The following is a 23,332-nucleotide window of genomic DNA, read 5'->3' on the forward strand; positions in this document are numbered from 1 at the left end:
TCCCAGTCAGTACCTGGCCCGGACTGGGAAAGCTAATGACCCAACCAGCAGACCAAATTCAGTGATGAATCCTAGTCACATGGTACCTGAGGCACTTTGCACAAACACTAAGATGACACATATTCTCCATGTAGTATTCAGTAATTTTTTTAAAACATAGCATTTGCTCAGCAGATCAGATCACTAGTCCAGTGGCCCATACCTGATGCTTCAGAAGGCATCTTCGCTTTATTATGCACTTAACCATGCACCTGTACATGGAGTAAAACGTTTTTTCCCCCATGACATCTTTGGCAAATAGTTATGCAAATCAAGTAATGGCAAGTCTTCATGTTGACTTGAGTTGGTGCACAGTTCCCTAATGCATTTTTACAGATGGTAAAATACTCACTTGTGTAGGCCTGCCACGTTGCCAGGACATTATTCTTTGGCGAGAATTCAAGGCAAACTGCCTTTGGGAGATCAAAAGAGTGCAGTAATTCAGTGCTGGCAACATTCACAATATTTACTCTGGAACCAAGAGAGGTCATTTCAACAAAGCTTGATTAGCCTGGTTAGTCAATAGCCAGTGTCATTTCACATATGTTTGGCTCTTCTAGGTTTCTTCCACATTTGGCTAATGTAACTAAATGCAGGAGGGTTTTTTCCTTTTGTTAAATGTTGATTAAAACAAATTTTAAGACCACATATCCAAGCATACCAAAAAGTAAATTAGTAAGTAAAAATCTCAGGTCAAAAACATGTTACATACTTGGTCTGCAAAAATTTACATTCCAGCTAAAAAAATTGCCACAAAAAAACCTCTTACTGATGTTTCTGTAATGTTAAAGTTGAGTTACAAATAGACAATAGCAAGGAAGAATAGAGTTAGATCTGTAAGATACTGCATTTAATTTTTTTTGTAAGTCCAGAGAACATGTACATCACAATCAAAAAATAACTATAACAAGGTGAGATAACAGCCCTGACATTGTACGTTTGAAAACTAAAGTTTGATGGTGACCTGCATCATGTGGAATCCAAAGAACAATATACAAATAGATTCATACCCTATCCAACCCACTGCTAGACTCCAGCAACTGGAGTAAGACCTTGCTCCCCACTGTTACATGAACTGCCCCTCTTCCAGTGACAGGACTTTTCCAGCTCACTGAAACAAAGGTCATAGCACAGCGGAGAAAAACCTCAAAATGTTGAGGAATAAAATTGAGCAGAGAACAAAACATTCATCAGCATTAACAGACATTTTGTATTGTCCACTGGCCAGGTAATGAGTAAACAGAGCATTAAGAATCTTAAAATCTCAAAACTGGTTCTTATCTCCTCTTTCCATTGGTATCAATGGGCCATTACTGCAGAAAGGAATGTTTCTGAGGCATGATTTGTCATAGGAGGGCCCGAATCTGTAGTCGATAAATAAGGGGGCCTAAAATCCTCATTTTCCACCGATTTCACTAGGAACATAGGGATTTTGGTACCTAACAGCGTCTGGCCTAAAGTGCCAACTTCTTTTTAAACTACCTTGTATTGTACTGAAAATTCCACATTTGGTGGACAATCAAGTAGTTCCAAGCATTCTGAGCACCCAGAATATTTTCAAAATAATAAGACCATATACAATCATTTCCTTCTCTTGTTTTTAAAGAATTTAGCCTAGAAATCATGCTGCAACCCTATTATGCTCAAGGTCCTGGGATGAGTCCCAGAACTGGGAATTGGATATTTTTTACTGGGCAATGTGAACAGAAACAATATCACCCCCTGATAAAAGGGCATCCAAATTCCATGGTGATGGGTGCCCTATACATATATGAAATCAATAATAAATAATTCATATGCTAATTTGAAAACAAAAACCTACCACTGCAACTGGAGTACAAAAAGTGCCTTTGTAGTGTTTTCATTTATAGCATTTATGTACATTCTAAAATATATATATATCCAGATCTCATAACATCAATTAAAGAAAATCATTCATAATAAAAGTGGCACTGACTTTTCTCCATTGCACCATGCAAAGAGAGTACCATCCTTACTGAAAGCAAAAACTTTGCAGTTTTTCCCGAAGTCCCTAAAAAAACATAACAAATACACATGAATAGTCAAATATATCACACAAAAGAGGTCTCTCATAAAACAAGATGAAAAGCAATGTTACAACCAGTTTCCATGCTGCTTATAGAAATTACTGGGGAGTATTTATGTTATAACAGAGATAACAAAATCAGTCTGTGTAATTATACTTACATGCTCGGGTGGGGCAATAGTCAACTAACAAATACAAATATTATTGGTGCGTATACAAATGTAAAGCCCTCAAATACACCAATTTTCTAAGTTATTAACTTAGATTAAAATTAATTCATGATCAGACATTAGCACTCACTTTATGATTTTTTTCCAAATGAAAATTCTAGATGTATATTAAATATTTAGAAAAACAGTTTTATTTTCTGCAAAAGATGGAATGTTTAAAACAGTACCTTTGCAGTGTTGTATTCTCAGTAAAACTAGGTGGTCCAGTCACCATGTAGAATCCTTCAGATCCTCGCACTAGAAAAGAAAAGTTAAATAAACTATTACTCACTTTAAATTGGAAAAAGGTCTGAAGCTAGCTAACTTATCAATGTTGAGACTGATATTAAGATGGTGTCAGCAAAGAAAGTCCGGCTGACATGAGACAAGGTTTGGTCCACTGTGAAATCTGAATTTGAAAACTAAACTCTAAACAGAGCAAGTAAGAAATAAATATTGGTAGAAAATGGAATGTGAATTCTGCAATGTGCTGCCTTGTTTCAGCTATTATAGCCTGTCAACAAAGTAGAACAGACATCCAGATTCATTCCCAAACTATCCATTAGGAAGGGCTTTGTAGTGAATAATAATAAAAAAAAAAAATTCAGATTAGCTGACTTTCCAGAATCATTCCAAATGTTACTGAAGTCACAAAACAAATGTAAAGTGACAACACTTAAAGTCAAGTCTGATATCCCATGATATTAGAAATGCATAAGCAGTAGTTAAATATTATGTGTTTTCATAGAATATTAAAGATAGTAGGGGTTTTTTTGGTAAGTGTGGCAACTTTACATTTGTTTTGTGATTTCACCAACAAACCTGGAATTCTGACATTGTCACAGCAGTACATACATAGCATGGGAATAAATCTACACAGACACACCCCTAGGGCCCCGACCATGGGTATTCTTTCTGCTACCCAAGATCCATAAATCGGGAAATCCTGGATGCCCCCATCATCTCAGGCATTGGCACTCTTTCAGCAGGATTATCTGGCTACTTGAACTCTCTCCTCAGACCCTACGCTACCAGCACATCTTCGAGACACCACCAACTTCTTGAGGAAACTACATTGGTGATTCCTGAAAAACACCATCCTGGCCATCATGGATGTAGAAGCTCTTTACGCCAACATTCCACAGGAGGATGGCCTACAAGCGATCAGGAACAGTATCCCTGATGAGGCCACGGCACACCTGGTGGCTGAGCTTTGTGACTTTGTCCTCACCCACAACCATTTCAGATTTGGGGACAACTTATATCTTTAAGTCAGCGGCATTGCTGTGGGTACCCGCATGGCCCCACAGTATGCCAACATTTTTATGGCTGAGTCAGAACAACGCTTCCTCAGCTCTCGTCCCCTAGAGCCCCTCCTCTACTTGCGCTACATTGATATCATCATCATATGGACCCACAGGAAGGAGACCCTTGAAGAATTCCACCAGGATTTCAACAATTTCCACCCCACCATCAACCTCAGCCTGGACCAGTCCACACAAGAGATCCACTTCCTGGACACTACAGTGCAAATAAGTGATGGTCACATAATCACCACCCTATACCGGAAACCTACTGACCGCCATACTTACCTACATGCCTCCAGCTTCCATCCAGGACACATCACACGATCCATTGTCTACAGCCAAGCCCTAAAATACAACCGCATTTGCTCCAATCCCTCAGACAGAGACAAACACCTACAAGAGCTTTATCAGGCATTCTTAAAACTACAATACCCACCGGGGGAGTGAGGAAACAGATTGACAGAGCAAGATGGGTACCCAGAAGTTACCTACTACAGGACATGCCCAACAAGGAAAACAACAGAACACCACTGGCCATCACGTACAGTCCCCAGCTAAAACCTCTCCAGCACATCAGCAGCGATCTACAACCTATCCTGGAAAACGATCCCTCACTCTCACACACCCTGAGAGGCAGGCTAGTCCTCGCTTACAGACAGCCCCCCAACCTGAATCAAATACTCACCAGCAACTACACACCACACCACAGAAACACTAATCCAGGAACCAATCCCTGTTACAAACCCCGCTGCCTACTCTGTCCCCATATCTACTCTAGCGACACCATCAGAGGACCCAACCACATCAGCCACGCCATCAGGGGCTCATTCACCTGCACATCTACTAATGTGATATATGCCACCACGTGCCAGCAATGCTCCTCTACCACGTACACTGGCCAAACTGGACAGTCTCTACGTAAAAGAATAAATGGACACAAATCAGACATCAGGAATGGTAACATACAAAAGCCAGGAGGAGAACACTTCAATCTCCCTGGACATTCTATAACAGATTTAAAAGTAGCCATCCTTCAACAAAAAAACTTAAAAGACAAACTGCAGAGCTACAACTCATTTGCAAACTTAACACCATTAATTTGGGCTTGAATAGGGTCTGGAGTGGCTGGCTCACTAAAAAAGCAATTTTCCCTCTCTTGGTATTGACACCTCCTCCTCAATTATTGGGAGTGGACCACATCCACCCTGACTGAATTGGCCTTGTCAGCAGTGGTTCTTCACTTGTAAGGTAACTCCCTTCTCTTCACATGCCAGTATATTTAAGCCTGTATCTGTAATTTTCACTCAGTGCATCTGAAGAAGTGGGGCTTTTTACCCATGAAAGTTTATGCCCAAATAAATCTGTTAGTCTTTAAGGTGCCACCAGACTCCTTGTTGTTTTTGTGGATACAGACTAACATGGCTACCCCTCTGATACATAGCACCACAGTTTGGATGATATATTTATTACCTAACTACTATAGCATCCCAAACCCAGAATGTACTAAATGCATAACAGGAAAATAAAGGGGCAGGTCTCTGCCCAGAGAAATATACAATTTGAATAAACTATGTATTGATCTATTTACTACAGATCAGCAGATATACTGACATTATGATCCTTTGGAAGTTTTTGAGAATGCTACATGGATCTTTCTCTCCTTCTTAGAAAAGAATTTAGATCTATAAATTAAAACTTTTAGTCTAGACTTTGCAAATTACACTTGGACTGGTCTACAATGAACAAGTTTAAAAAAATATAAAAAGAATAATTAGAACATATTCAGCACATCCAGACCTCTTCTAAATACATTTCCTTGAAAAGTTCTTTTCATCGGTTTAAACATTATTTATCTTTTGTAAATGGTTTGTCCCTTTTCAAGTATAGATTATTTCAGATAATAGACATTATAGTCTAGCACAGTTTGCAAATTACTACAAGATCAAATCATTGCCAGAGCTATCATGTATAAATGCTTATCATGGTCTTCATAAAAATACCTTGCACCGCACTGCAAGCCCCATATCTTTGTGAACTTCCAAGTTGAAAACAATAAAAAGAATAGCAATCTTCCTCTTGTGGAGATCGAGAGAGCTAGGACAAATATTACCCCAACTCCTTTTTTAAAAAAATTACTGTATATTATTTTGATTATTTTTATAATAATTGAATTTATTCTGAGGAGAAAATAAGATTGTTACTTAATTTTTTAATTCTAAAGGTTAAAGATTAATCAAAAAGCAAAGATATTGCCTTAGTATATTCACATGAGTTGGCTACAACAGAATGAACAAAAATAACAAGTTTTGTGTTGCTTTTTAGTAGGTATCAAAACAAAATTTACTATAGGTTATCTGATAAGAGGCCCAATCCTTCTAGTTCTCCATACACTGATTTCAATGGAAGGTCCACATGCAGATGGTTTATAGAAGGGTCTGAAAGAAATATACACGGTAATATCTCTCAAAAGTTGGGAATAAAAAATTAGAATAATGTGTCTATGTCAGATTCTCTCATCAAATTCTAACATAAAAAGTTAAATCTGACCCTGTTCTAAAGGGGAAGTTGACAGCAATGAATTTAAATTAGAAACTAAAAATTGCAGAAAATTGATAAGGGAAGCAAAAGAACACAAGGAGAAACCTATGGCCAGTAAAATTAAAGACAACAAGAATGTGTTTTTGAAGTATATTAGGAACAAAAGGAACCCTAATACATAATGTTATTAGTTCTTTACTAGATGGATTTTGTAGAATTGTCAATAATAATGAAGACAAGTCAGAAGTGTTCAATAAATATTTATGCTCAGTATTTGTGAAAAAGACAGATAATGTACTTAACTCATATGATGATGAAATACTTTCTATTCCAACAGTAACTAAGGAGGATGTTAAACAGCCACTGAAGTTAGACACCTTTAAATCGTCAGATCAGGATAAATTGCACCCAAGAATTTTCAAAAAATTGGCCAATGAGCTCTCTGAACTGTTAATGTTAATTTTTAATAAGTTTTGGAACACTTACGATGTTCCAGAAGGACTGGAAGCTAATGTTGTGCCATATTTTAAGAGAGTAAACAGGATGACTTGAGTCACTGTAGGCCTGTCAGTCTGAATCTGATTCTAGGAAAAATAATGGAACAGTTTATATGGGTCTCAATTAATAAAGAATTTAAAGAGGGTATTCAAACTAATGCCAATCAATCTGGATTTATGGAAAATAAATCTGGCAAACTAATTTGATTTTTTTTATGCAATTACAAGTTTGGTTAATAAAGATAATTCTGCTGATGTAATATAAGTAGATTTCTCTAAAACATGAGACCTGGTACTGCCATTTTGATTAGGAAACTAAAGCTAACAAAATCAACATGGAATGTATTAAAGGGATTAAAAATTAGCTATCTGATAGATTTCAAAATGTAACTGTAAATGAAAACTCCTGTTCAAGGATATTGTTTCCACTGGGATCCCACAGGAATAGTTTCTCAACCCTATGTTATTTAATATTTTTATCAATAACCTGGAGGAAAACATAAAATCATTACTCATAAAGTTTGCAGATAATACAAAAATTGTGGGACTGATAAAAAAACAGAGGACAATTCACTGAAACAGAGTAGTGTGGATCACTTGCTAAGCGGGGTGCAAACAAAAAAATATGTTTTGGTGTGACTAAATATAAGGCCACACATCTGGGAACAAAAGTAGGCCATACTAATGAAAACACTTGATCACAATGGATAATCAGAAGAATGTGAGCTTCCAGTGCAATGCTGTGGCTAGAAGGTCTGATGTGATTTTTAGATGTATAAATAAGGGAATATTGAGGAGGAATTGGGAGGTTACATTATCTCTGTATTTGGCACCGATACAATTGGTATTGGAATACAGTTCTGGTGTCCACACTTCAAGAATTATGTTGGAAAAATTGGAGAGAATTAAGAAAATGGTCTGAAAATTATTAAAGGACTGGAAAATTTACCTTATATTAAGAAACTCAAAGAAGCTCAATCTATGTAGCTTTATTAAAGAGATGCTTAAGGGGTGACTTGATTACAGTCTGAAAGTACTTTAACGGGGAACAGATACTTGATAATAGATGTCTCTTCAACCTACCAATGAAAATACGTGCAGCCCGCAGTTTGCCCACCACTGGACTAGATGATCACACTGGCTCCTTCTGGCCTTAAAAATAAGTAAGTCTGACTTGCAGTGAAAATCACTCACAAATATAGCAGTTCCTCAATGGTGTCTGAAGGAGTTAAAAAAAAGTTCTACACATTTTCAATTATTTTATTCTGTTCTTCAAAAATTCTATTGATGGAATGATCTTATTTCCTCTATCATGCAGCATTTTTAAAAAAAGAATAGTTATTAAAGTTTTTACATCTTATTAATATTTGATAGTCTCATTTTTCAAATCACTTTCACACAAATATTTTTAAAAAAATCTTTAAAGGAAACTGAAAAACAACCCTTACTATGACATAATGGTCATATATATCAAATGGACAACCTGATATCAATATCTTAACATCTAATTGTGTCTACACTAGCACGTTTGTCAATAAAATTTATACCACTAATGGGTGTGAAAAAAACATCTCTCTGAGTGACACAAGTTACATTAACAGAAGCACTGGTGTGCACAGACCTATGTTGGCAGGAGGTGCTCTCCCACTGACATAGCTACCACAGCTCATTGGGGGTGGTTTAATTATGCCAACCTGGAGAGCTCTCTCCCGTGGGCATAGAGCGGCTACATGGGAGATCTTAAAACAATACAGCTGCATTGGTACAGCAGTGCATCTGTAAGGTCTCCAGTGTAGATGTGGCCTAAATCAGTGACATTTACTTCTGGGGGAATTCTGCACCACTGCGCATGCGCAGAATGTATGTCCCTCACAGAGTTCTTTATTCCCCTGCAGAAAAATGACTTTATGACATGGAAGCAAAGGGAAGCCACCAAAGCGGTCATGCAACCCTTCCCAGCAGTATGTTTTGGGTGCCCAAGGCAGCCGGCAGAGAGGTAAATCACTGTGGGGTGGGGTCAAGACTGGGAAAGACTTGGCTGGTGGCTCCTATCCTGTGCCAGGCTCAGTTCCTAGTCCCGCTGGGCTGGGGAAGATGGGACTTCCTCTTCCCCTGCACAGCATCGGAGCCGGGTCAGACTCACCCCCAGATTTCTCCACCAGCTATAGGAACTCTGCAAACTCCCACCCCCCGGCACTTCCTTCACCCATTGTTCCTCAGCTGCAGGGGGAGGGGGTCACTATACAGCGAGCTGCTCCCCCATCATCCGTCCAACTCCCATGCATCCAAACCCCCTCATACCCACCCCTCCCGCACCCAGAACCCCACATGAACGAGCCCCAACCAGCTGCACTTGGATCCCAACCCCACTGATCCCCAGTCCCCCAGCACCTGGACACCCCCATCCCCAGCCCCTCATTGAGCTCTATCCCCCCCAAACCCAGACTACCCCTGCTGAGCCCCAACCACCTTCACCTGGACTCCCCCCCCCACAGAGTCCCATTACCATTGCACCCAGAACCCCCAACAAGCCCCTGTGCATCTAGATCCTGCCCCCACTCCCGCCCCCAGATCACCCACTGACCTCTCCCATACCCAGATTGCCCCACACAGAAACCTTTCAACCCATACCAAGCCCCTCCACACTTGGATCCTGCCATGCTGAGCCTGCCTGCCCGCACCTGGCACGGAGGAGCAGGGCTCTGGGGTGTTTCTAGGGCAGGACCGGTCCTTGCACTGTATCAGGGTTGGATGCAGCCTCACCACTGAGTTCGTGTCCAGGGGAGAGGGCGGGGAGACGCATAATGATCTCCTACCTGTGTGCAACCAGTGGCCTGTGCTCCCCAATGCCATGCTGGAGCCTCCACATTTATTTTACAACATTTGCAGAATTTTAAATATTGCGTGTAGAATTTTTAATTCTTTGACGCAGAATGCCCTCCACTTCCTTGGCATCACTCTCAGAAAAAGTGAAGCACCTGTGCGAGGAGTGCTCCCTGTGCAACTTGACATTGTAAAGACCACAGGCAGTAGAGAACAGTGCAAGAGACAGATCTGACAAGGGGGCAGAAAAATCTGAACAGCTGAAATCCCCTTTACATCCAAGCAGCCAGGAGCAAAAAGTGACTCATCACTTCCAGAGGTGAGGAACAGAAGGAAAAATGCATTCCCTTCTTTCCAGGTAGCCTGGAGAGGTGGGAAAGAGAAAGACAGAAGATACTGTATTGAATGGAGTCTGAGCATACCACAACATGCAGTAAAGACAGTACTTACATGAGTCACCTTTTATGTAATGATTTCAGAACACTTTACAAACAATAAATGTAGACTCTCTGCATCCCAATGAGTTAGGGAAATATTTCCATTTACATATAGAAAAGTTGAGGCACAGAGAAGTTATGTGGCTTGGCTATGGTTACAAAGAGTCAGTATCAGAAATGGGAATAAAAACTAGGTCTCCTGACTCCCCTACACAGTGTTCTAATCACCAGACCATGCTGCTTTCCTCTTAAACATGCTCTTTAGAATACTAATATTTAACTTGGGGAACCCGCTGAGAAACATTCTTGAACTAGCAAAGTACCATATTCTGCACCTGCCAGTGTTCCTAAATAATTTTAAGGCATAGCCTGATGTAGAAAATAGCACAATGGTCTAGTCCTGAGGTAACAAATAAATTGATCACTGGGCAGGTCTACATTCAAAAGTAAAGGTCAAAATGTTCTGGTTAAGAATTAACTATGAAACACCGTCCTAGCCATTGCAGCTTTCTGGTCAATAAGCAGCAGCGAGTCCCACAGAACCCCAAGGTTCTGATTAACAAGCACTGATCAAGCTCCTCCAGCTGAAGGAACAACTATCATTATCATCAATTTCTCCAGCGGAGTACTCTACTCCACCAGCACAATCTCAGTTTTAGCAGAGAGGACAGAGTTCAGCTAACTCATCCAAATCCTGATTTCAGCTAAGCACTAAGTACACTGGGTCAATCCTATCCATCAAGTCTTATGAAATGCAGATACAGAGCTGGCTGTCATCCAAATACTGGAGATACCACAACGCATACCTCCTCACTATCTCCCCTAGCAGCCTCACATATATAATGAAAATGAGGGTAGTACACTGGAATGCTCTGGAACTCCAAATCTGAAGGCCTGGCTACAGCATTATGCTCTGTATCCTATCAAAATGAATCGAAAGGAATTTAGCTATTTCAGAACTCCATACACTCCTACTAATAATTACAGCCACATTCTAGTTACCGCTCAAGGTAAATAGTATCAAAAGCAACTCCAGATCTAACAAAGTCACATGGGAAACTCCAGGTCTGTGTAGTGTTGCACGCTGATGTAGCGCACCAAGTTAACAATACCACAGCCCCTCAAACAGCAAAACTGCTTAGGCTTAGGCGCACCACCACGTGCGAACGGCACACGTGTCACGCTGAACCCAAGACGCTGCCTTGCCACGCGAGAGTGTGGTGGGATCCCATTGGCAGGGCAGCTTGTACGGACACGGCCCCCCTCCCTGCGTACTGAGGCGCCAGGCGGAGATGGAGCGTGTGACGCTCCACAGGGCAGAGACTCAACGGCACCAAGCGCAAACGGGCCATCGCAGCCCGCGCTCGAGAAACGTGCCGGGGCCACAGGGGACACGAGGGCATGGGGGGGGGGCCGAGGGCAACCAACGCAGTGAGGCCTAGGAGAGGGAAGGAGCCGGGACACCGGGGCCAAAGCGGCAGGGAGACGATGGCCCGGCTGGGGAGGGTGCCGATGACAGGAGAGTGGGAACAGGGCAGCGGAACAGGGTTTAGCAGCGCAGGATGACTGGGAAGTTCCCCGCAAGGGGAGCGGAGCAAGCGCTGCTCCTCCGAGCGACACCTGCTCCTATGCCGCTGGCCTTAGCCATTGGCTCAGAACCCACCTGCCAAAAGCGGCGTGGAAGGCGCCATGTTGAGTCGGACACAGAACTTCTCTTTCCGGGTCAAGGGTCACCAGCAAAGACTCTAGAAAACACACGTCGCCCAGGTCTCTGATAGCGGGAACCGCCTCCTGGGCTACGTGGGTTTCTGGGGTCATGTGCTTCGAGGAAGTGCGCCTTCCTGCCTCAGATAGCCCCTCCGTTACCGTTGACCCGGAAGTAGTGGGGTAGGGCGAGCGGGTTGGACGCTCCGTGAGAGCGTAGACCTTTGCCCTTCCGGGTGGCCGCCGCCCCCCTTCCTCCCCGCAGTGCGTGTTTCCGCTGGGCGGGACGTAATCTCAGTGCTTACGCTGGCAGCGGTCTGGGAGAAGCGGGCGGCGTTGAGTGCCTGAGACCCCCCAGTCCGGCACAGACTCGGCGGTTGAGTGGCCAGGCCGGGGCGGTCGCTTCTCTCACGTCCACAGAGCAGCGGGGAGGAGTAGCCCGGGCCCCCGGCGGCGCGGGGGGAAGATGGTGGCGAAGCAGCGGATCCGGATGGCGAACGAGAAGCACAGCAAGAACATCACCCAGCGGGGCAACGTCGCCAAGACCTCGGTACGGGCGGGGGCCCCTAGCCGTGCTCTGGCAGGCGGGGGCGGAGAGTGCCCCCAGAACGGGGCCGGGGGAGCGGGTAGAAGGACCCTGTAGGTGAACTGCTTTATTCCCTCTGGGATCTGGTGGGGACCTGGCAGGGCATGGGGAGCTGTGGGGACGGAGCATGTGGGTCAGTGCGCGCCCTCAGAGCCGGGGGGGTTGGCTTGGTTGGAGGGGAGTTGGCCCTGATGCTGATGCTCTCCCTGCAGAGAAACGCCCCCGAGGAGAAGGCATCCGTGGGGCCCTGGTTGTTGGCGCTGTTCATCTTTGTGGTTTGTGGCTCAGGTAAGCGTTGCATAAGGGTCACCTCATGCTGTGCCCCCTCCATACTTGAGAGGGAGGCCAGGCCTTTCCCTGCCTGTGAGCAGCGGGGCCAGAGTCCTCTTGGAACAACTCCCAGGCCTGTGGCTGTGCCCGCTCTTCCTCTGGTCACTGGAGAAAGCCCAGCAGGTGACTGACCTTTCTTGGGGCAGGACTGAAAGGAGGTACTGATTAGTGTGCAGGTGAGATGGGTGTCCCAGATGGTGTCACTCCTCACTGCCACCCGCTGGCAAGAGTTAGAGGAACTAATTTAAATGACAAATCTTGAAAGATGCAAAAAGCCACACATAGACTTACAGGTTTTCTGTGTAGTTACTGATCTTAACAAACACAGTGGTCATCTGGAAATGACTTTACTATATAAATGAGAAAGGTATAAAAAATATTTAAAACAACCTAACGTTAGCAAGTTAGATGTGTATCTGCTAATCATATTAACTTTAGTGAGTACCTGTACGCTGTGATTGGGAATATCTTGTTAGTAGTGCACCTGTTTCGAGCTTATCAACCTTAACCTTGCTCAAGGTATGGCATTCAGCCATGCAATTTGTATTATATAACAGAGTCTAAAGGATCAAGTTACAAATCACTCAAAGTAGGGTTTTTACACTTGTATCCTTTATTGCTTTAGCACTGTACTTAACAGGGTAAAGCAGAGTAACCAATCTTTAGTGCCTACTGTTGGTTCCTAGTAATATATCTATGATTAACTTTTTAGAGAAACTTCTCTTTTCACATTAGACAGTATTTTGTTGTTTCTTTGATCAGTCTCCTTTGCTGAAAAGAGCCATATAAATAGGGGGAGCCTTAACTTTTAAGCCATTACGAATACAAAGGATATACCCTTTAAAGGGATCTCTGGCAGTTTTTTTCAAAATTGGCCATTTAAGAAAAAAACTTGTGCGCCTTCATGAATGTGTGCGATTGATGTGTCTGTTGATTCTTGCAAGTATTAACTATGATTTGTTTGGCTTATTTGGTAAGCATCACTTGTATTCATCTTTTCTTTTGCAGCTATCTTCCAAATTATTCAGAGTATCAGGATGGGCATGTGAAGGCGCTGACCTTAAACAAGTTGTTTTCATCTTCCTGTGAATTACAATGAACTGTCATTCCTAATGTTTGATACCCTGGTCTAAAAACTTAATTCATGATACTGTCCTGCTCCAGAACGATTTTCCATATTGGCCATATGTCATTCCAGGTTCCTTCACGAGTCATTCCAAGTTTTCTAGTCAATACCACAGTGCCTTGAAAAGCACCACATGTATAAAGCAATAAAATTCTATTGTTGATCTACAATCGTGGACCTACTTATTTAGTGAAGTATACATTTTTTTTGTGTAGATATGTTAAGTTGTATGCAGTGTAGGTATGTAGGAACTACTACATCTGTGTAAACACCAGTCTTGAGATCTGTTAACCCTATGTATAAATTGAACTGGTTTTATTTAAAATTGAGAAGCGGGGATTCTTTTAGTGGCTGTACTATGAATTTAAAGCACACTCAATTAAGCTGAGTGGGCTTTGTTGCATTACATTGCTTATCTAAATGGAACATCATGCGTAGCCGTCACCTAGTTTTACTATAGCATGTGGCAGTGCATTAGCGCTTATAATGGTGGAACACCTTATTCCATGCCCCTTGCAAGACTATCCTCCTAAAACAAGTGTTTGTTAATGTAAAATCAGTAGGTTTTACTTGATGAGGCTGACTAAACATGACAAGGCAACAACTGCTTCGGGAATGCTTTAGTACTAACAAGTTAAGGCATAGCAGCTGTGATAAATGCTGCTGTTGGGACTGTCAGTGTTAAACTTTTGTTGGCAGCAGTGTATAACGTGGCTGTAAATACTTCTTGAACCACTCAACCATCATACACATGCCATTTACACGCACACAATACCTCCAAAGAGAAGTAACATGTTTTCATGTGAACCAAGCTACTGGGTCCAAACCTGCCTTTGTCTCTAGCACTTAAATATTTCCCCATCAAACACCCCAGTTGCATTCAAATAACCCTAAAAATCTGATTTGACTTCCTTGTATATAAGACTGAAATTATCTTTGTGATGCAATGTATCACACCTAGTTTATTGCAGAAGTCTCTCAAAAGCGTAGGCTGTCAAACTACCTTTTGTAATAGCTAAGTCTAACTTAAAGGTGGAGTCGGTCTTCCATTGTGCACTTCTTTTGGGAAAATAAAGGTCTGTTTTTCCAGCATGTTTTTTGGGTAGAAGAAGGGGGTATTACTCAAATTTGGTTGCATTAAGAATTAACTAGAAAAATAAGCTATGCTACTTTCATAGGGATATGTTACTAACCACCTAGTGGCAGATCCTCAGCTGCGTAAGTCCACTTGAAATCAGTGGGCTTATGACAGTTTATACAGCTGAGGATCTGCCCCATAGTTTAGCCAGACAAGTTATGTTCTCTGTCCTTGGAAATTGGTATAATTTGTAAATGAGAAAGTTTGTGTACAATTGCAGTACTATTTTAAATAAATTACTTTTAAAACGTGAATTGTCTCCCTTTTAAACTTGTAGGTGCTGACCATTCCAAACTAAATCTTCTGGTTTAATGGGAAAATTAGCTCCTAATTTTTTTTGTTAGAGTTGTCAATACCTTTCTATAGTATCACTCAGAATGAATTTAAATATCAATTTTGCTGCATTTTATGTTGAACAACAGTTTATGCAAGCTTGATTAAATGAGATGTTAAGTTTTGGTTCAGTCCAGTGTGAATAATTTTTTTTATACTCTGCTGTTTAGTAGCCGAGTTGGCTGCCTCCAGCATGGTATAACAATCCCACAACAGAGTTTCGAGAAAACATGGAGTAATTGCTTATTTTTAATCAGACATGGATGATGATCTTGATGTTACTGAGCCTTATGTGGTTATAGTGAGAGCCACATAGCTTGAATGAGAAAGAAATGAGTTTATAGCTTTGAGTATCATAAATGTACTTTAACACACTATTACAGTTGGAAAATGGTAGTGTCTAGTTTCCATAAGGCTAAGTATTCTAGTTTTTCTTTAATCAAATGGATTGAAACTGTAGTCAGATTCATTCCCGACTAATACCTCGTTTTGGCTGTACAGTTACTAATGAGAAGTTTTTATACGAGTCATGTATGGTAACAATTTGGTCATTAACCCAGAAAGAGCATTGCTATGTAACTTAGAATTAATAAAAAGCGCTGTTTAAAACAGGGTTAGATTTAATAAAGCACTAGGAATTATACTCTAGGGCCTAATTTTGCATTGGCAGGGGCATGAACTAGCCAACCTAATTCAGTTTCCATCTCACTAAGTATTAAACCTTATGCTTAAATGAGAAACAGGTCTGATCATTAGAAACTATTAATAGAGCTACTAACATTATATATAAGGCCAGCTCCTTAGCTGGTGCAAAGTGGCTTAGTACCACTGATTTCAGTAGAGCTATGCAGATTTGTCAGATAAAGACCTAGTCCATGGTAGGGGCCATATTTGGTTAGCTCCAAAATGTTTCCCATAATACTGGAGCATCTCTGATTACAGTTATGAAATACATGTATAGGGCCAATCGCTATTAGTTATTTTCCTCTTTGCACCATGTCTTTTTATCCAAATATGTAAAAAATGGGACTTGTCTCATTATAGAAACTTGAAGAAAAATTAGTCTCCAAATCTTAATCATTTTGTTAGTGGTAGCTATTTGCCAACAAATATTACTTAATACAGTCAATGGGTAAGTGTCAAAGAGTCAGGCTTGCTTACACTTAAAACCCAAGCACTGCTTTCAAACTTGGATTTAGTTTTCTTTGCAAACAGATGATGTAGGGAAGTCTCAATGTTATCTAAAAATACAAAGTTTATCAAATCTTATGATGCAATATACTGGTGTAATCTAACGTAGCACAGGTAAGTACTTTGATTTTTTTTTTTAAACCATGTACTATTCTGTTAATGCAAGTCAACAGATGGTCATGTTATAGTAACTGCTTTAGAGGCAAAGGAGAACAAAGTCCTCTGCCTTATGAGTGGTCCTGAGGATATTAGTGGGATAATTAGTGAGTAAGTGAGGCAGGATTTGGTCTTATTTTGCATCATAAGCCAGTTTCCTGAATTAACTTCAGCTTGACTGCTGTATGAATTAGAATTAAATTGCAGTCAGTACATTACCTATAATAGTGTCCCTAAACCAGGCTATCACTATACCTACTGGACCAGTGCCAAGGATACATTTTCATTCAACATTTAGTATTACACTACCAATATTTTTCTTATAATACAGAATCTGCTGCAGCAATAGACTAATCTGTGAGTGAGTTTTTCTGTAATGTCTTGGAAACTATGAAACCTCCTGAAGTGATTAAATGAATAGAATTATTTCAGTTAGATTGTTGGGGGAAACCTTTGTAGAACTTACAAATTCTAATTTTTATGATTTATGTATAACTAACCCTCAATATTCATTGAATCAGCTTTTTGCTGACAGACCAGGTTAGGTATTGCACATCCTGTCTGGAAGCAGCTACACAAAGAAGTCATTAACATGGAATGACTGTGCCTTAGGAGAACAATGAACATAGCTTGGCCAAACTCCTTAATAAAAGAAACTAGTTATTCCATGAAGGGAGGTTGGAGCAATAGAAATTAGAAGCTGCTGTCAAAAATCACATATGCTCTTGGAACTATTTGACCAATGGACCAAAACTAGAAAGAGCTTATTGCAGGAGCAGAAAGAGAGGAGGATCTGGGGATCCTGACTAACCAAAAACCCAAAGGAGTCTGAATGGTGAAGCTGCCGGAGGGTGGGTTTTTACACGCAGGTTTTGTTTTTGTATGGATCTATACATCTCCGCTTTTGCCAGGAATAAAATATGTGGGTATCTAAAAAGTCACTTTCAAATCTTCTGAGTTCCTTACTGTAACTGTCTCATGTCTCCAGAACACTGAATTGGAATAGCCAAGGGGATGGAGCTCTGAGAAAGTGTTAAAGCTTTCAGGGAGGTGTGGGAGGATGGATTTCAGCACTTATCTTGGGTTGAGGGTTACTTCCTCTTTACCATATAGATGCAGCTGAATGAGATTGGGAGGAGGTCCCTCTCAGTGAGGGAGTCTTCCCCCTATTTGCATGATGGTATCTATCAATATTTTTGCATTAAAAAAAAGGATTGTAGCCACACTTTTGGGTTAATTAATGTATCCATGAAGCCAAAGCACATGGGCATATTAAAATAATGTATTTGTAATTTAGGGGTGAAGGACTCATTGCTTTCTAGTTATTGCTTGTCTGGGCTTCTACAATGCTAAACTTTTAAAGCCATAGAGATGCCAATGAAGAACAGAATCTCACATTTTTAGTTGATTTGGTGGACTTATCTTTGATAAAACAATATTCATTTCAAAATCTTAATGCATATAATGCAAAAGGAAATAAGCATTGCATCATTCTTAAATAAAACAGTTGTAGCTACATGGTGTAGCTTGCAGTTTCTCTTCTGCATTGTAGCTGTATTTTTTCTTCTTCCTGTCTTGTAGGGCTTTCCTGAAATGCAGCACAGCCGAGTTAGAGTAAATGCCACATCCAGCTGCTTTTAAAAGAAGCAGACTTCCATAATTTGATTGTGTGGCTCAGCAATGTTTGTTATAATTTACTATATTTAATGTCCTAATAGGCTGTGATATCACACAAATAAAAATTCAGAAACCTTTGTATCGCTGGAAGAAAACCACTAACATGCACCAGGCCTCGTGATAATTTACATGAGCAGGGCTCTTGTCGGAGGGGAACAGCCCTGAATGTTGGCCTGGATCCAGCTATCCTTTGTTGTTTGGTGAGTGAGAGTTATCCTCATTTTATAGTTTGAGAAACTTTGGCTGAGAAAGGTTGTGACTGGCTCAAGATGACATAGCGATCAAAGTAAGCAATAAAAAACCGTGTTGTTCTGGCTCAGTCCCCTGCTCTAACCAGCAGGAAGTACTGTTCTACAGTCACATGGAGGATATGATATAGGATAGTACCTGTGGGTTGTGGTGGGAGGAGGAGTTGGCCTCAATTCATAGGAGAAGTAGGAGTTACACTTATGTAAGGGGAGAAAGATACAGGGGAGGGGCCTTGATAGGTGTGGACAAGGGGGAAGTAAAGCAGTTTTCCAAAGTAGAGTACTAGGAATCATCCTCTAGTCCCCCTTAAGCAGTGACAAGAAGTGGGCCGGAGTAGCCTTTTCTAGGTCCTGCAATTCCTGACTCAAGCCCTTCCACCATACACTATAATACCACTTCTATGGGAAAACAATTTACATCACTTTAATAATTGTACCATATCAACAGTGACACCCAGTGGGCAGATCAGTTAATCACACAGCAGAAGTCTTCAGCAATTTGGGTAGTCATCTTTCTATAATGACAAATTAGCCCTGATTAGCAACTCTAAATAGACACTCCCAGCTTTTGATGGCAGAGCAAGAGCAGCAAGATTATCCAAGAACTTGCAGAGTGAAAACCACATATGATGAGATGAAAACAAATAGATTGTTTCCTTAATTCCTTTTTAAAAAAAAAATTTAAAAGCCAAATGTAATGAGTAAGGTATTTACATGAATACAACAATTGCTATTACCATCAGCAGGAGAAAGGAATGCCAACATGAAAGTCTCTTGTCTTAGATTTTAGCTTTTATTTTATTTTATTTTTTTTAAATCAGGGTTTCACAAATCTTTTCCTAGTGTAAACCACCACTTTGAGATCTTCTGAGGAAAAGTGCTCTCTAAGAGCTAGGTATTAATACTAAAGTATAATAGAGAAGTTGTCTCATACATGATCACTCTTTCCATTCCAGATTGTGAAAATCACTTGCAAATCCAGCCTTAATCAGATAACTTCCCTGTGACAATTACACCAATTGCTTAGGTGGAAAAACAAGATTAGAAAAGTATTCACTGTTCTCTTGTAGTGCAAAATGGCAGCTAGAAACTACGAGGAGGAGCCAGCACCATGTGACTAGCCACTGCTCCATGGACTACCACCAAATGCTCTGTGCACCACAGTTTGGGAACCTGCTTTATGTAACAAGCTTTCTAAAGGGACATTGTCAACTTGTCTTGACAAACCGTATATCCAAGGCGCTATTTCCTGGATGATGCTTTTCATATATTAGAAGAGGCTTGAATAGCTTTGTGACAGTTGGTTTTTTTTAAAATACACTGGGAAACTCTGAAAGGAGGAGATTACTGCAGGTGACTATTAATCACCATCTTGCAAATGGCAAGGTAAATATAGTTTTCACTAAACTTGAGGCCTCTGTGTTAGATGTTTGTTGTGGAGACAATTATTTCTAATGCTGTTACGCTGGGAGTAGGTTTCATTGGCCCACTGTAAAAACACATAGGGAACTAGTGGGGCAACTTTCCCTAGCAATATTAAAGGCCCCATTGGTGTGGGTGGGCAGAATTGCAGGTTCTGAGGGACAAATTCTGGGAAATTAGAGGTGTTCTTACCATGCCAACAGGTGGCCAGGGAAGAATGGCTGCCTGAGATGGCCCAGAGTAATACTGATGTGAAGCCAGGTCTCCGTGCGCAAATACCTCTGAAAATAAAGTGATGCTGAGGAAGGGTGAACTCACCATTGGCACACCCCTACAGGACTGGGCATGGCATATCCATCTCTCCTCATCTAGTGCCTCCCAACTCACAGTGGTCTGCTTCTTTGCATGACTTAGCCCTCCAGCCAGACAACATTTTAGTCGCACCCTCCTAGGGTAACAAAGTCTAACAAAAAAACAAAACAAAAAAAGTCCTGTGTCCTTATAAAAGGTCTTACCCCTGAACTTTGGGCTGCATGGCCCACATACCCTTTTCTCAGGGCATCCAGTAGTCCTTTTCCCATTCCCATGGCTGGTGGGTACGCAGGCCCATTTACCATTATGCCAGCCCACAGATCCTATAACCATCAGCCAAGGTCTGTTCCATCAGGCTCCTTGCTGCTTCCTCCCTGGACTTCTTCCTACCAAGCGTGCTAGCAGGCCTCTCCAAGTTCACCCTTCTTTCAGCACTAGGACTCACAGAACTCTCTCCTGGAATCTGCCAACAAATCCCCAAACCAAGATTACAAATTATCTTCTGCCTTTCTGGGGCTTGACCTTTCATGTCCCTTACTTAATACCTCAGTTGAATACCTCCAAGGTCTCTCTCTCCCTGGAAGTCCCCATCCTGCCTTTTTATTACAGCTCACTACCAGAGTTTACTCCACTCTGGTAGCAGCTCCAGTTCTTTCCTGGACTCCTAGCAGACTTCTCTACTTAGAAGAGATTCCTAGGGCTAACTTTCTAGGTTTTCTCCTCAATTCTCTAATCCTAGAGAGTAACTAGAGTTTCTCTTCCTTGTCCAGGCTCCCTTTCTTTATACTAACCACCTCCCTCCCTCCCAGCAGGCACTCATGTTCAAATTAGACCTGGCCCATCCCCATCCTCTAGGTACAACCAGGTATGTTAATTGGCCTCACCAGCTCCAGTTAACTCTTTCAGAGACAAGATGGGGTATTTACCCCATCACAGCTGTCTATGGTGAATTGTAGGAATGTCTGAAAAAACAAATGCCCAGTCAGAAATGCTGTTTAACAGAACTGTGTTTCAAGCGGGGCCATGGGTGAGTTATTGATATGGCTGACAAAGCTGTTCAACTCCTTGAAAAATCAGAACATGGCAATGACATTACATGTGGGTACTATCTTAGAATAACTTCTGACATGGCCCAAACCCAAGAGATGTAACACAGCCCATTCAGTAGGTTAGTCAGAGCTGATCTTGATATAAGCCTCAATAAAAGAGGATGAAAGAAAGAAGTGAGGAGAGCAGCTTCTGCATTAGGCCAAAGAGTTCTTGGAGAGTAATAAAGAGCTTGGAAGGTACCATCAAATTCAGAATCTGACTGTCCTTAAATTTGTGACCATGCTGACTTGCATTGCCAAACATCATGATACAACTATCACAACCCAGCTTCAGGACATGATAATGTTGTGACCCTGCAACTCCATTGGCAAAACGGCTCCACGGCTGTTAAAGGCTGAGTATCCTTAAGTTAAAGCACTCTTCTAGGTAATTTTACAGACTCAAATTCTACGTACTAATGGAATAATCATATGCACAGGAAAACTTAATTCCCTCCATTAGCAAATACTAAATTCTCTCCCCACTCTTATTTCTGTCTCACTGTCTCTTAGTCTCATCCCAGCCAGTTTTTATTTACGGTCAGATTTCCCTATTTCCACTAAGAAGTCCCCCTTGCAGGTTACAGGGGAGGGGACATTTACTTCCTCTCCCCCCAGGAAATCTCAGGGATAAGCACCCACATCTGAGTTTTCCACAGAGAGTAGCCCTTGAAGAAAAGATTGTGATGACAGGCAGTGCTGCTTGCAGAAATATTACCAGTGGCATAGTGTTCCAAAGTCCCTCAAAGATGAGAGTTCTTGTGCTCAGCCATTGTCCATGTTCATTTAAAAGACGGGGAAGTGAATTTTGCTGAATTAAAAACAAAACTTTTTAAGTCAATTTTTTTCCTCAGAAGATAGCAACAAACTTGGGTTGGGAGAGGAGAGGGAAGTGAGTCAAGTGGGAAACCTCCAGCTTTTCTTTTGCACTGTAGGCAGCTCTGGGAAATCTGCCACATGCTGCAAAATGCACAATTCGTTAAGGGAGTTCAAACCAGCAGCAGCAGCAACTAACCTTCCTTGAAGATCCTGGTGGACAAAACAACGGACTGATGGGCACATTCAAAGATGGATTTAATTAATGAGTGCATGTGCAGATAAAACAAGTTAGTGTCCCAGCTACAAACTGAACCAGAGAAGGGAGCAGAAAGAAACAGGAAGGTCAGATGAACAGAAAGTGACAGAGAGATATAAATGTGAGGAAGTGAGGATAGTTACAAAGAGAGATGGCTAGGGTCAAAGCAAGTGGGGACATGTAAATTTGTGAAACTAATTTCTTTCTACTTGTGTAAATGCAGTTTCTTAAATGTCCTAGGCTAATCTGATGCATTCAGTTTTAAGCTTTCTGCCAGCAGGTGGAGACAAATTAACAGCAAGTCACTTCCTCACCCTATCCGCAAAAGTCTTCCCTAAATAGCATATCTTTGTGAGAAAGGAAAGGGATTCAGAAAGGGACTGACTAACCCAGTTCAGATATGGACTCCCTCTAGTCCCATTGTTGAGTCACATGGACAATTTTTTAAATCAGGAATATCTAAAATTATATAGACCTTAATCCAGAGCTACTAGTCATAGATAGTTTCTCAGAAAAGCAGGCCATTTTATCTAAATTCCCCTCAAAATGGATTTATTCTTATTATTTATGTGTATTATCATAGCACCTAGGAGACCTAGTCATGGACCAGGACCTCATGATACCCAGTTTTATACATCCAACTTTGCATAATTTATTCTTACCCTTTCAGTTTACATATCTGTCTGACCTACGGGTTCTGTACTGGAATATCTGAGCATCGCCCAGATCAGGAGAATGGCATAGCAAAGTCCTTACAGCTATACACTGGGGATAATAATATTGACTAACCTTGGAAGTAGTTAATGCTTTAAGTATTTAAGTACTACAGCTTACCAGAATGCTCAAAAAATTTTCTAGTTTCTAGGGAAATGGAGGTTACTTACCTGTAACTGGAGGTACTTCAAGATGTGTGGTCCCTATCTGTGTTCCACATGTGTGTACACATGTACACTATGTGCCTGAGTCTGGAGATTTTTAGTAAGCAGTGTCCATTTGTCTGCACATCCGCAGTTGTTCTCATGCTCTGAACCAAAGGTATAAGGGACGGC

The 23,332-nt window shown here is 41.4% G+C and overlaps 2 protein-coding genes across 4 annotated transcripts in view; one reads left to right on the forward strand and one right to left on the reverse strand.

Moving 5' to 3' along the window:
• The window catches only part of EIF2A (eukaryotic translation initiation factor 2A), a 31,298-nt gene extending 19,544 nt beyond the window's left edge, over window positions 1–11,754 (reverse strand). The window contains exons 1-5 of one of the 3 annotated variants that reach the window (XM_077825672.1): window positions 11,561–11,578; window positions 3,888–3,947; window positions 2,484–2,553; window positions 1,997–2,071; window positions 392–510 (exon numbers count right to left, since the gene is read on the reverse strand). In XM_077825672.1, the coding sequence (XP_077681798.1) occupies window positions 392–510; window positions 1,997–2,071; window positions 2,484–2,530 (241 nt within the window). In that variant the 5' untranslated portion in view covers window positions 2,531–2,553; window positions 3,888–3,947; window positions 11,561–11,578. Of the gene's footprint in view, window positions 1–391; window positions 511–1,996; window positions 2,072–2,483; window positions 2,554–3,887; window positions 3,948–9,453; window positions 9,527–11,560 lie in introns of those variants that run through there. The other 2 variants (XM_077825671.1, XM_077825670.1) reach the window with 2 other exon arrangements.
• An 89-nt stretch (window positions 11,755–11,843) lies between these two features.
• On the forward strand, window positions 11,844–13,813 carry SERP1 (stress associated endoplasmic reticulum protein 1). The gene is made up of 3 exons (XM_077825674.1): window positions 11,844–12,151; window positions 12,400–12,475; window positions 13,526–13,813. The coding sequence occupies exons 1-3, from the start codon at window positions 12,068–12,070 to the stop codon at window positions 13,564–13,566; spliced, it is 201 nt and encodes a 66-aa protein (XP_077681800.1). The 5' UTR covers window positions 11,844–12,067; the 3' UTR covers window positions 13,567–13,813.
• Window positions 13,814–23,332: the final 9,519 nt, after the last annotated feature.

This window comes from Eretmochelys imbricata, chromosome 9 (assembly GCF_965152235.1).
Source record: "Eretmochelys imbricata isolate rEreImb1 chromosome 9, rEreImb1.hap1, whole genome shotgun sequence".
Taxonomy (NCBI): domain Eukaryota; kingdom Metazoa; phylum Chordata; order Testudines; family Cheloniidae; genus Eretmochelys; species Eretmochelys imbricata.